The 14,215-nt window shown below is 37.1% G+C and overlaps 2 protein-coding genes across 2 annotated transcripts in view; one reads left to right on the top strand and one right to left on the bottom strand.

The window, feature by feature from the left end:
- Positions 1 to 14,215, top strand: part of LOC138705615 (uncharacterized) — a 463,767-nt gene that overhangs the window by 37,134 nt on the left and 412,418 nt on the right. The gene's annotated exons all lie outside the window — the stretch shown is intronic.
- On the bottom strand, positions 5,811 to 9,934 carry LOC138705616 (TRAF3-interacting protein 1-like). The gene is made up of 2 exons (XM_069834217.1): positions 9,839 to 9,934; positions 5,811 to 5,879 (listed from the first exon to the last, which is right to left on the bottom strand). Exons 1-2 carry the CDS (start codon positions 9,932 to 9,934, stop codon positions 5,811 to 5,813), a joined length of 165 nt encoding a protein of 54 aa, XP_069690318.1.

Below are 14,215 nucleotides of genomic sequence, written 5' to 3'. Positions count from 1 at the left end.
CACGTGAATATTGATAAGATCCGGAAGATCTGTATTGATTTGTGTTCATAATGATTATAGCAACTCCTGAAGGACCTGTGCAGTAGTAAGACAGGGAGATTGTGTTCATCGCCATTGCAACACCTGAACATCGATAAGGTCTGAAAGATAATGGTAAAAACGTGCCCCAATACCTAACAATGAATAGTAGAAATTTCGTTTTGTAACGTTTTCATTCTACCCGCACAGAAACAGATCATCCTGTAGTGTTCGTCACTAGAGAAACACTAATGAGATTCTATTCCTGTGTGTAGCAACACGTGAATATTGATAAGATCCAGAAGATCTGTATTGAGTCGTGTTCATAATGGTTATAGCAACTCCTGAAGGACCTGTGCTGTAGTAAGACAGAGAGATTGTGTTCATCGCCATTGTAACGCTTGATCATGGATAAGGTCTGAAAGATAATGGTAAAAACGTGCCCCAGAGGCACAGTGGCTGTTGGACAAGACCTGCTTGAGGCTCGTAGGCACGATGACAGCCGTGTATGCTATGAATGAAGTACTGCACATCACATTGCCTGTAGTAACGCACAAGATCGCCCGGCGCGTCGGAGTGATGGGCGGGGGTGGGGAGGTGCGGGCGACGGGGGGCGCTGGATCTGGCAGCAGCAGCAGCAGCAGCTCGGCCAGCCAGTCGCTATCTGGACGCGCTCTGTAGCTCAGTGCTCCACGCAACCCGCTAAACACTCTTCAAAGAGTCTAAGAGGAAAAGAGATCCCAATAAAAATTACATCAATTCATCCGCCCGATTGTAGAAATTTTTCATACGAATAAGATAGTCTGTGTACGTAGATTTTTTTTTCTTAGACCGACTGAGCTTAGAACCGAAGTGCCCCGGGAATGAGGGTTTCTGCACCACCTCCACTGTTACCACAACACGAAGAAAAAACACACCAAAACACCTGTTCAATTTGAATATTAGTTTCTTTTTTTTCCCGCGCGTTTCTTCCCCTACCCATGCGGCTGTCTTGACAAGTGTTTTTTGTTGTGTGCCCTCTTGAAGGTGAAGTGAAGAATCAATTTTCATTTGTTTTTCTTTTTAATCTGTGGTGATGGTAAACAACCCCCGTCTTAACCGTGTGATAGTGAAATGATGTCATCGTGTGACCTTGACCTGCGGTAACTTTTAAGTGTGTATGTATGTGTGAGTGTGTGTGAGTGTGCTAACATAATCGGTGATACGTCAAGAGAGGAAGAGAACGAGAGGGGGAGAACATACAAGGCGATGTCCTGTAGTCATGGCTGACCATTTCCACTTCTCTTCTTTTGTAAGTGTTTTCTTTATTGGCATACGCTATTTGAGTACTGTGCCCCATTTGACGCCCTTCCCTCTGTCGTCTCAGGCGTGGACTATATCTGTATGTTACGCTAGCGGTTTACAGAGCTGTCAGTTACTATCAACATAAAATTAGAGTGAAAAGAAGAGATTTCTGTGAGACTTGGTAAGAGTAAACAAGAAAAGCTTAAGATTCATCATCATTTGGCAATTGAATGAAAATATTGCAGTCTTGTATTTTTTAAATAAAATGTTAAATAACAAAGGGATTTGCATGCCTTTTGCTAAAAGAAGTAAGGACAAAAATGTACAAATAGCTATTCTAAAACTTGAGTACGAATATTCTAAAATAAAAAAAAAATATTGAGTTCAATATTTTTAGCAAATATTTGATAAGAGAAGCATTTCGTGATATACTTACTTACTGACATTTAAGGAACCCGGAGCTTCATTGCCGCCCTCACATAAGCCCGCCATTGGTCCCTATCCTGAGCAAGACCAATCCAGTCTCTACCATCATATCCTACCTCCCTCAAATCCATTTTAATATCTTCCCACCTACGTTTCGGCTCCCTAAAGGTATTTTTCCCTCCGGCCTCCCAACTAACACTCTGTATGCATTTCTGAATTCGCCCATATGTGCTACATGCCCTGTCCATCTCAAACGTCTGGATTTAATGTTCCTAATTATGTCAGGTGAAGAATACAATGCGTGCAGTTCTGTGTTGTGTAACTTTCTCCATTCTCCTGTATCTTCATCCCTCTTAGCTCCAAATATTTTCCTAAGCACCTTACTCTCTAACACCCTTAACCTCTGTTCCTATCTCAAAGTGAGAGTCCAAGTTTCACAACCATAAAGAACAACCGGTAATATAACTGTTTTATAAATTCTAACTTCCAGATTTTTTGACAGCAGACTGAATGATAAAAGCTTCTCAACCGAATAATAACAGGCATTTCCCATATTTATTCTGCGTTTAATTTCCTCCCGAGCATAATTTATATTTGTTACTGTTGCTCCAAGATATTTGAATTTTTCCATCTCTTCAAAAAATAAATTTCCAATTTTTATATTTCCATTTCGTACAATATTCTGGTCACGAGACATAATCATATAATTTGTCTTTTCAATTTCGTGATATACTTATGTAAATTCTTTAAGTTACATTATTATCAAATAATTTAATATATTTGAGTCCTGTGCTCTAAAGAAAAAAATTATTTGGCCAATCTGTAGCAACATTAAATACTGCACAAATATAAATTGTGGATGTTTTTAGAGACTTCTTTTAGGCCTATAAATAAATTAATGTCAAATATTATACTAATATTTTTAGTGACAATTTTAGGGGATGGACTGATTGGTATGGAATTGAGTAAAGATGCAAATACATACAAATTTGTCTTATGTTTTAAAGATTCTTTTTTATGGACGATGAGCCCGAAGACTTGTACCTCAGCCTGAGGCTGATTGTGTTTACCATTGTTCTTCTGTGAATGATATTTGTCGCCGAACGGTCGCACTCTTGTACGAATAAAGCATGCTGCACCGTGAACTTATGGTAATAACACGTAAAGAAATGATGGCGAAATGAGTCCGAAGTTCAACGTCGGAAGTTATCAAAAATTTCTCCTTCAATTGGTTGAGAGGAAACCCCGGAAAAACTCCAACCAGGATTTGAACCCGGACCCGCTCTTTTTTACAGTCAGACATGCTAACTAGCAGTGGACATGTAATGTTTATTTTTAATATTTTTTTGACAATAAGTAACTAATCTGTATAAAATTTATTAAGAATAAAATAATATTGTATACATTTACTATTACAAAATAATTTGAAAGTTTTCGTGTTTAACCTAATTTTCGTTTTGTAAAAATTCGTTTTCTGTGTCTTTTTAACTTTATATAATTTTTTTCGTTATCGGAGAGACCATTATGATCTAATAAAATTTAGTGGATTAATATGAATGGTGAAGAATGAATATTTCGTTTTTCTCGGTTAGCATTGGAGCCTTATGTGTGTGTGTGTGTGTGTGTGTGTGTGTGTATGCATGTGTAATTGATTTGTATGAGGTTTGATGATGGTCTGTTATTATGTATGATGATAATGACTGGCAAGAATTGAAGGGTTCAGAACCATAGTGGGCCAAGCGCCATTTACTAAACCGTAGAAAACAAGGGTTAAAATGAAGTTATCACCATAATTCAAAGGAAACATATAGGAAGTAATATAAAGTATGCACATTCAAACTAAATGATATGTCAGTCTTCATTAAACTATGGTATTCACTTAACTTTAAACCTTTCTTTCTCCGTTTTTAATAAATGGCGCTTGGCCCACTATGGCTCTGAACCCTTCAATTATGTGACACATGTTGGAATCTTCAATTTCTTGTGAGTGATGTGAAAATAAAAATACATCACATACATCTTATGTGAAGGCGGAGAAATGCTTAATAAATAGTTGATTATACAGTGTTAAGCGTAATTAATGTAATTAATTTCAGGGGTTATTCTTTGGTATATTTCAAACAAAAAAGTTTAATACAATTTTGCTCATTCTTGCTTCCTTTTGGAGATAAAAATGGTTTTATGTGTAACATTTCATAGCGTGTTTTGGGAAAGTCATTGATTTAATTTCCAATATACTCAGTCAATTTAAAATAACATTGTATAATAATAATAATAATAATAATAATAATAATAATAATAATAATAATAATAATAATTTATTTAACCTGGCAGAGTTAAGGCCATACGGCCTTCTCTAACACTCAACAAGGAGTAAAACTGTGTTACAAAAAATAAATATACAAATATACAAATATGATAATAAACGATAGAAAGAATTTTAGTTTTGTACATCTTGATTACACAACTTTTAACACTATCACAACACAATCACAAGAACACAAAAAATACATCACACTAACATACTAAAACAAAAGCACACACAAGATTGCAACCTAATTCAAGAAATTAAATTACAACATCGCATACAGAACAAATAACACTCTACAAAAACATCTCAACACACAAACAACACAAACAAACAAATACAACCACACAGGAGTATACAAACTCAAATGCAACACCTGTAACAACTTCTACATAGGACAGACAGGCAGATCATTTCAAACACGTTACAAAGAACACATCACAGTCATAACAAAATTACAAAACACCTCCACATATGCAGAACACGTCACAAATGCTAACCACACATACAGAGACATCAACACATACATGGAAATACTACACATCCAACCAAAAAGCCAGAAACTAAACACACTAGAACAATATGAAATATACAGACACACAAAAAAACACCCCAAAGAAATTCTTAACACACAACTCAATTTCAGAACACACACACTCTTTGACTCCATTTTACACCACACGAACACACCCTCACAGGAAACAAAACAAGAGGCGCCAAGACCAGCAACGACCAGTTCTGAGGATTACCCATGATAGGTCGAAACATGTAAACAAGGTACGTTAGAATTTAACACAAGAAAGTCTTATCATACATATTCCTTTAGTTTTGTTCTTTAAATATGCAGAAATTTGATCCGAACAAATGCAACATTGTAAAATTCTTTTACAGAATGAAAAGTTACATTTATTCGAATCAAATTTTTGCACATTTAAAGGACAAAACTAAAATTCTTTCAATAATTTTATTGATTGTTATAATTCATTGCTGTCTTAAATTTACTGAGCATATTGGGCATTAAACCAATAGCTTTCTCAAAAGACTCTATAAAATATTTCATTTAAAACAATTTTATCAAGAAAATGAAGCAAAAACGAGACAAATTGTATTAAACTTTTTTTGTTTGAAATATCTCAAAGACTAACCCCTGTAAATTAATGAGGATTTTTGACAGACGTTGATGTATGCGTATATTTCCTTCCTTATGATTTAGATTAATCCATTGCGTGGCAGTTTATATCGATACTGACGTATGAATATGCGGAAATTATTTAATCTTATAAGCAAATCACTTTTTATAAATGTTAGAGGCTTATATTTTGTCGTACGAGGTGGCTTAATGAAAGCCGATGTGTGATCTTCTATCGGTGTTACGGAGCGTGGGTGAAAGGACCGTCTTTAAGGTTAATAAACATAGCGGAAAGATTTATAATGGAACTTTGCGTTATTTAGTGCAATGCGAATGAATTGGAAGCAAACGTAGTGAATCATAATGTGACAGAATATAGCTGACATGCCAATTTAAGTACTTAATATAAAATTCGGCGGCACGACTGGATTAAATGAATCGTCAAAATTTTATTGTCCTTGTGATCTCCGGAACTGTCTTTTACATTCATGTATTTTTGTCTTTGAATTCACCTTCGTAATTTTGTTTCCCTACCCTTCATTCACTTCATCTTCAACGGTTTCATATTTATATCCTTTGTCTTCGTATTCGTTTCCATTGCTTTTCGTGTTCACTTTTTCTTCCGTCAACTTCGATTTTTTTATTTTAATAAACTTCATCGTCATCACAATTCCTACTGTTCTCTTTATCCTTCATTTCATTATTTTCCACAGCCTTCGTTTTTATCTTCATTTCTTTCATAATCTCTGTCCCTTCCATTTTTGTTTATTCTTCCTTCGTTCACATTGACTTCATTTTCATTATCTTCGTCTTTCTCTTCGTCCCTTTTGTTTATTGTCCTCGTTTGCTTCGTCCAATTCGTCACTTTATTAATATTCGTCACTTTTGTTTCTTATCCTGCTTCTTTCCATGTTATTTTATTTAAAAACCTTCATCTTCCTCTTCGTATTTTTTTTTAATCCTCGTTTGTTTTGTCCACGTTGTCTTAGTTACTTACATACCTTAGTCTTCCTTTCTTACCTTTTTTTTAGTCCTCGTCTGCTTCGTCCAATTCGTCACTTTATTAATATTCGTCACTTTTCTTTCTTATCCTGCTTCTTTCCACGTTATCTTAGTTACATAACCTTCATCTTCCTCTTCTTAATTTTGTTTTTAATCCTCGTTTGTTTTCTTACCCTTTTTTAGTCCTCATCTGCTTCGTCCAATTCGTCACTTTATTAATATTCGTCACTTTTGTTTCTTATGCTGCTTCTTTCCATGTTATTTTAGTTACATAACCTTCATTTTCCTCTTCTTAATTTTGTTTTTAATCCTGATTTGTTTTGTCCACGTTGTCTTAGTTGCTTAGATAACCTTAGAATTCATTTCTTACCTTTTTTAGTCCTCGTCTGTTTCGTCCAATTCGTCACTTTATTAATATTCGTCACTTTTGTTTCTTATTCTGCGTCTTTTCATGTTATTTTATTTACATAACCTTCTCCTTCATCTTCCTCTTCTTAATTTTTCTTTTAATCCTCGTTTGTTTTGTTCACGTTGTCTTAGTTGCTTACATAACCTTAGTCCTCCTTTGTTACCTTTCTTTAGTCCTCGTCTGCTTCGTCCAATTCGTTACTTTAATAATATTCGTCACTTTTGTTTCTTATCCTGCTTTTTTCCATGTTATCTTAGTTACATAACCTTCATCTTTCTCTTCTTAATTTTGTTTTTAATCCTCGTTTGTTTTGTCCACGTTGTCTTAGTTACTTACATAACCTTAGTCTTTCTTTCTTATCTTTTTTTAGTCCTCGTCTGCTTCGTCCAATTCGTCACGTTATTAATATTAGTCACTTTTGTTTCTTATCCTGCTTTCTTCCATGCTATGTTAGTTACATAACCTTCATCTTCCTTTTCATAATTTTGTTTTTAATCCTAGTTTGTTTTGTCCACGTTGTCTTAGTTACTTACATAACCTTAGTCTTTCTTTCTTACCTTTTTTAGTCCTCGTCTGCTATGTCCAATTCGTCACTTCGATAATATTCGTCTTCATGTTTCTTGTCCTTGTTTCCTTTGTTGTCTTAGCTATTTATTTTCACAACGTTAATCTTCTTCTCTGTTCCTGTTGCTGTTCATTTCCTCTTATTTATTTTTGCTTTTTTTCCTTTATCCTTTGTTATTTTCGTCATTTTCACGTCCGTAAACATCGTCTTCGTGTTCGTTTCTTTTATAATATTCGTCCCTTTTGTTTTTGTCTACTTTCTCTTCGTCCATCTTGACTTCATGTTCATAACATTCGTCTTCTTCTTTGTGCCTTTTGTTTTTAGTTCTTCTTTACTTTGTCTACTTTCTCTTAGTCACTTTATTAAATCTCGTTTTAATGTTCACAGTTTTATTCTCAATTGTCGTTTGATTTGTCAGTTTTGACTTGGCCACTTTCATAACCTTCGTCCTTATCTTCATGTCGATTTTCTTCTTTTCACTTTTGTTTATTTGCCTTCATAATTTTCATAAATCCGTTTTGATTTTTATTATGTTCATAGCTTTTGTTCGTTTTGTTCACTTTTCGTTTCTTCACTTTCACTTTGTCATATTCATAATAATAGTCTTTATCTTAGTTTTGCGTTTTAGTTTTCTTCAGCCACTTCGTCTTTGTCCTGAACAATTTTTTTAAATATTTTTTCTTGTCTTCTTTTTTATTTCATTTCGTCTTGTTATTTTCATGATCTTAGTCTTCATTTTCATCTCTCTTGATTTTATTATCTTTTCCTTTATTTACTTCAACTTTGTTTCTTTCACTTTCTTTCTACTCAACCTTCGTATTTTCTATCTTTTTCTTTTCTGTTTCGCTCCCTTTTTATTAGTCCACTTAATCTTCTTTACCTTCATAAATTTCTTCTCTTTCATAATCTTTGCCTCGATTACTGTTGCCTTTCTCTTTTATTTCTAATTATTTTTTCCTTATCGTTCTCTTATTTCTTATCCACTTACTTTTCTCTTTTTCTTGTTCGTCTTCTATTCTTCATCCTTATCTTCATTTTATCGCCATTCTCTTTGTCCTTAACCTCATTATTTTCCATTCCATCGTCTGCCTTCTCTTTTCTTTTTCGTCGTTTTCCGCTTTGTCTTTCTCATCTCTTTCATTCTCCTTACTCTCGTTCTTACTCTCAGCACTTCTAATATCTACACTAGTTTTCTTTTGCCCTGCTTTCTCTAACTCTCCGTTTTTCCTAATCTTTTTCCTTTCCATTTTGTTGTCGCTGTCATTCTAGTTTTCTTACCCTCCTTCATCCATATCTTCCTATTCCTCTTTATATTCTTTCCTATCTTTCTCTCTTCCGCGTTTATCTTTATTTTCCACGTTCATGTTTCTCTCTCGTTTATCTTTCTCTTTTCCATTTCATCTTTCTCTCTACTTGTCTATCTCTCTATTTCTTTCTCTCATTCTTTTTCTGTCGCCCTGTCTCTCTTCCTACCTCTCTTTCTCCCTCTCTCTTTGTCTCTTTCTCCCTCTTCCTGTCTCTCTTTTTGGCCTATCTCTCTTTCTCTGTCTTCCTATCTCTCTCTTCCTGTCTCTTTTTGCCTCTCTCTCTCGTGTCTCCTTTTGCCTCTCCCTCTTCCTGTCTGTCTCTCTCTTTGTCTCTTTTTGACTCTCTCTCTCTTCGTGTCTGTCTCTCTCCCTGTCTCTTTCTGTCTCTTTTTCTCTCTCCCTATCTCTCTCTCTCTCTCCCTATCTCTCTCTCTCTTCCTGTCTTTTGTTTCTTCTTTCTGTCTCTCTCTCGGTATTTCTTTCTTGGCCTATCTCTCTCTCGCTCTCTTCATGTCTCTTTTTGACTCTCTCTCTCTCCCTGTCTGTTTTCTCTCTTCCTGTCTATCTCTTTCCCTGTCTCTCTTTCTCTATTCCTGTCTCTCTCTCTTTTCCTGCCTCTCTTTCCCTCCCTTCCTGTCTCTCTCTCTTTGTCTCTTTCCCGCCCTTCCTGTCTCTCTCTTTGTCTCTTTCCCTCCCTTCCTGTCTCTCTCTCTTTGTCTCTTTCCCTCCCTTCCTGTCTCTCTCTCTTTATCTCTGTCCCTCCCTTCCTGTCTCTTCTCGCTTTGACTCTTTCCCTCCCTGTCTCTTCTCGCTTTGACTCTTTCCCTCCCTTCCTGTCTCTCTCTCTTTGTCTCTTGCCCTCCATTCCTCTCTTCTCTTTGTCTCTTTCCTTCCCTTCCTGTCTCTTCTCGCTTTGACTCTTTCCCTCCCTTCCTGTCTCTCTCTCTCTTTGTCTCTTTCCCTCCCTTCCTTTCTCTCTCCTTGTCTCTTTCCCTCCCTTCCTGTCTCATGTCTCTTTGTCTCTTTCCCTCCCTTCCTGTCTCTTCTCGCTTTGACTCTTTCCCTCCCTTCCTGTCTCTCCCTCTTTGACTCTTTCCCTCCCTTCCTGGCTCTCTCTCTTTGACTCTTTCCCTCCCTTCCTGTCTCTCCCTCTTTGACTCTTTCCCTCCCTTCCTGTCTCTCTCTCTTTGTCTCTTTCCTTCCCTTCCTGTCTCTCTCTCTTTGTCTCTTTCCCTCCCTTCCTGTCTCTTCTCGCTTTGACTCTTTCCCTCCCTTCCTGTCTCTCTCTCTTTGTCTCTTTCCCTCCCTTCCTGTCTCTTCTGTTTGTCTCTTTCCCTCCCTTCCTGTCTCTTCTCTTTGTCTCTTTCCTTCCCTTCCTGTCTCTTCTCGCTTTGACTCTTTCCCTCCCTTCCTGTCTCTCTCTCTTTGTCTCTTTCCCTCCCTTCCTTTCTCTCTCCTTGTCTCTTTCCCTCCCTTCCTGTCTCATGTCTCTTTGTCTCTTTCCCTCCCTTTCTGTCTCTTCTCGCTTTGACTCTTTCCCTTTCTTCCTGTCTCTCCCTCTTTGACTCTTTCCCTTCCTTCCTGTCTCTCCCTCTTTGACTCTTTCCCTCCCTTCCTGTCTCTCTCTCTTTGACTCTTTCCCTCCCTTCCTGTCTCTCCCTCTTTGACTCTTTCCCTCCCTTCCTGTCTCTCCCTCTTTGACTCTTTCCCTTCCTTCCTGTCTCTCTCTCTTTGTCTCTTTCCCTCCCTTCCTGTCTCTTCTCGCTTTGACTCTTTCCCTTCCTTCCTGTCTCTCTCTCTCTCTTTGTCTCTTTCCCTCCCTTCCTGTCTCTTCTCGCTTTGACTCTTTCCCTTCCTTCCTGTCTCTCTCTCTTTGTCTCTTTCCCTCCCTTCCTGTCTCTTCTCTCTTTTCTCTTTCCCTCCCTTCCTGTCTCTTCTCTCTTTCCCTCCCTTCCTGTCTCTTCTCTCTTTGTCTCTTTCCCTCCCTTCCTGTCTCTTCTCTCTTTGTCTCTTTCCCTCCCTTCCTGTCTCTTCTCTCTTTCCTCTTTCCCTCCCTTCCTGTCTCTTCTCTCTTTGTCTCTTTCCCTCCCTTCCTGTCTCTCTATCTTTGCCTTTCTTCCCTTCCTGTCTCATTGCCTCTCTCTCTTCCTCTCTCTCTCTCTCTCTTTCTGTTCAGTTCTCTCTTTCTAATGAACTAGGTTGTAATCTTCTAGAATGAACAACGAGAGGTTACTGAGGCGATTTATTTTTAGTACGAACAGTCGGGAAGGGGACGTCGGTCGTCCACATTAAGGGTAAAAAGCTGAAAGTCGGAACTGGAAATTGTAAGTTCTGAGGTGATTATATTTATTATTATTACTACTACTACTACTGCTACTGGTGCTGCTACTATTGTTATTTTTATAACACACACTAATTTTCTCATATATTACAATAAGATAGCATATATCTTCTAAGTAAGGTCTTGTAAGTGCAACGAAATTTAATTCCGTGACATGCACGTTGTTTGAAGTACAGCGCTAAATTTAATAATAGTGAAGTCTTTGGAGCGGACAAGAAAAGACAATCGTATTGGAGGAGTTCTCTCTTGGGAACATAGGAGTGCTCTCTGTGCAGTAGCAGTCACGTCGTCTTCAGGTCTCTTAATTCCTGAAATGTGGTCCGAAGGGAAAAATAATTGTTGGTATTGGGTATGAAAAAGTGGCGCTCTCGAATTTTTCTCGTAACTTGGGCTGAGATGCTGGTTAGGTTAGTTCAGGGCACTTCGGCATCATTGGGCTCGTTGTACCTATCTCGTTAATATAGGATACTATAGCGTGGATTAATAATAAGATGCGAAACTGCGATCAGCATCATCTAGTTTCAACAGGAAGAAGTAACAAGACCTGCACCCGGTGTGATAAGTGGTTGAACGTTGGAACTACTTCATGGAAAAATCCCGTTAGTTGTCTGTTAAGGCTGGTTCATAATAAACCGGAAACGGAGACGACAACGAAAACGTTAACTGAAATAATGTTAAAATAAATGTATTTAAATGTTAGCATTCACAGTACTTAATTGTGAATGTTCACATTTAAATACATTTATTTTAACAATATTTCCGTTCTCGTTCTCGTTGTCGTTTCCGTTCCCGGGTTATTGTGCACCAGCCTTTAGATGGATACATCCATTATAGAGAAATGGAAAATGCAAGGTGGGTGGATAGATGGATGGAATGTGCAAATACAGTATACCGTATGTGAAGCATAAGTTAAAATGTGAAGTTTATGGAGCTTAGATGTATTGCTGGAAGTGTGTTGTTAAGTTCAAAGTGAAATAAACTATTTCAATTATCTAGCCCTTTTCTTTTCTTTTGTGGCCATTTTAGATCTATTTCAAGTTGTATTACAAGGGTCCACACCTGTTGGAGTAACGGCTAGCGCGTCTGGCCGCGAAACCAGGTGGTCCGGGTTCGATTCCTGGTCGGAGAAAGTTACTTGGTTGAGGTTATTTCCGGGGTTTTCTCTCAACCCAATAGTAGTAATATGGTTTATTTAACGACGCTCGCAGAAGCAGAGGTTATATCAGCGTCGCCGGTGTGCCGGAATTTTTGTCCCGCAGGAGTTCTTTTACATGCCAGTAAATCTGCTGACAAGAGCCTGTCGCATTTAAACACACTTAAATGCCATCCATCTCGGCCGGGATCGAACCCGCAACCTCGAGCATAGAAGGCCAGCGCTGTACCAACTGCGCTACCGAGGGCGACTCAACCCAATATAAGCAAATGCTGGGTAACTTTCGGTGTTGGACCCCGGACTCATTTCACCGGCATTAGGCTATCACCATATCATTCAGACGCTAAATAACCTACGACGTTGATAAAGCGTCGTAAAATAACCTACTAAAATAAAAAAGTATTACAAGGTAGTGTAAAATATAGGCATATAACGCGTTTTCTCCGTTACATAACCTATCCAGATCCTCACATTATTTCATCTTTCATCGGCTCCAATACCGATTTTCTGTGGAAAATGGGAGTAATAAAAATCTAAATGATTTTTTTATTTTAGGTGGTTTCGTAAGAGGAGGATGCCTTGCGCACGTAGTTCTATTTTCGCCACTTGGTGCGCTTCTATACGCATCGAGTAGTTATTTATTCCTACGCAAAATAGATGGCAGCAAGATCAGTTTCCACAGTAGCAACTCTAGCCTTCGAAACTGGAGAGTCGATAAGTTTTTCATCCTGTTAGTAAAATTAATCCATGCTAAAAGTATTAATCTTATCGACCTTCGTCGGTCAGTGGTTATTTTACAGAACTTGGCATCACAAAAAAAAAAAAAAAGAAGAAGAAGAAACTCTTTTAGATGTAACATGGTCGTTAAAGGGAGAAAATGAGTTCTTTTATTCTAACCTTAAGTTTGGATCTGGATAGATTCTTCACAGAATTCTGATTTACTTAAAAAAATGCAACTAACAGGACCAGAGTGTGAAATGCTTTTAAAATATGTCTTACCTCTTAATGATCTTGCTTTTAGAACGGTTAAATATGTAATTTTCTTTCCTTTAATCGTGTAAACTTCCATCTCATACCTGAGCGTGTTACTACAATACAAGAGTAACAGAACACAAAGGGATCTAGAAATTTCGAAGAGGTTGCCATGGAAGGAGATAAAACAATCTAGAAACACAAAGGCGGAGAGAAATGCGATGCATTTGTCATACTGATATTATACGTGGCTGAAATTGGAAAGCATTCTTTTGTGTGCGTATCAAGTTATTGTAGGCTTCTGTTACGTACTATTTCTATTTATAACATTGTGTTCTGTGAAGCAGAAGGAAGTAGCTTCATGATATACTCTTGCAGTCTATATATTCTACTAATATAATATATACAGGGCTTTTATTTCAAAATTTACCAGTCTAAATAAAATTATTTAAATTGAATTCAATTTAAACAAAAACACGTCAATTTAGATATTAAGGGGGAAGTCAGAAATCAGACTTAATTGCATTTTACATTTCACCCCCACCCTCAGCCTACCCCCTTAGAAATTTCAAATGGTACCCCTATATTTTTATGCTTAAGTATGAAAGATCATTTAAATGTTTATACACCTCATTCATTTATTTCACATCTTTTGTTTTATATCGTTACCTGGGAACCTCGATTGTTGTTACTGTCAGCATTGAACATTTCTTGTAATAGTTGCGTTTGTGTATTAAGTTAATGTTTTTTAAGTGTGAGATGAGAAGAAAATATGAAATGCCACATACTTTCTCATTGTAGGATACATATTACATAGTTACCAACATACAGCTACCATAAAATAAAATTCTGCCAAAGTTAATGTAAAATGGTGTATACCTCTTCAAGAGAACAGAAATCATATTTATTTATAGAGCTGGAAACCGTTGTGCTCGTAGAACTGCTAGTGCTTTCAACTAGAGGCATTCTGAGAAAAACGTAAGTCACCAATATGTCATAGATCTAATACGGAAATTTGAAGAAACTGGTTCTGTGTGCAATAAAGCAAATGGCCAACCTAGAAAACTCGATGAAACTTCGCAGATTGAAATACTATGTAATTTCATTAATGAATCCAACTTCTCCATTCCAAAAGTAGTTGCTGTAATAAACATTTCGATTGGTTCCATACATGAAATGCTGAAAATGAGCAAATTTTTTTTCCCTGCAAAATACAAAGTCACCAACAGCTCAGCGAATACGATTTTGATAAAAGAAAAGAATTTTGTGAAGTGATGTCTCAGAGAATTGATTATTCAAAT

Source organism: Periplaneta americana, chromosome 9, assembly GCF_040183065.1.
Source record: "Periplaneta americana isolate PAMFEO1 chromosome 9, P.americana_PAMFEO1_priV1, whole genome shotgun sequence".
NCBI lineage: Eukaryota > Metazoa > Arthropoda > Insecta > Blattodea > Blattidae > Periplaneta > Periplaneta americana.
This window is presented reverse-complemented; position numbering and strand designations above follow the sequence as displayed.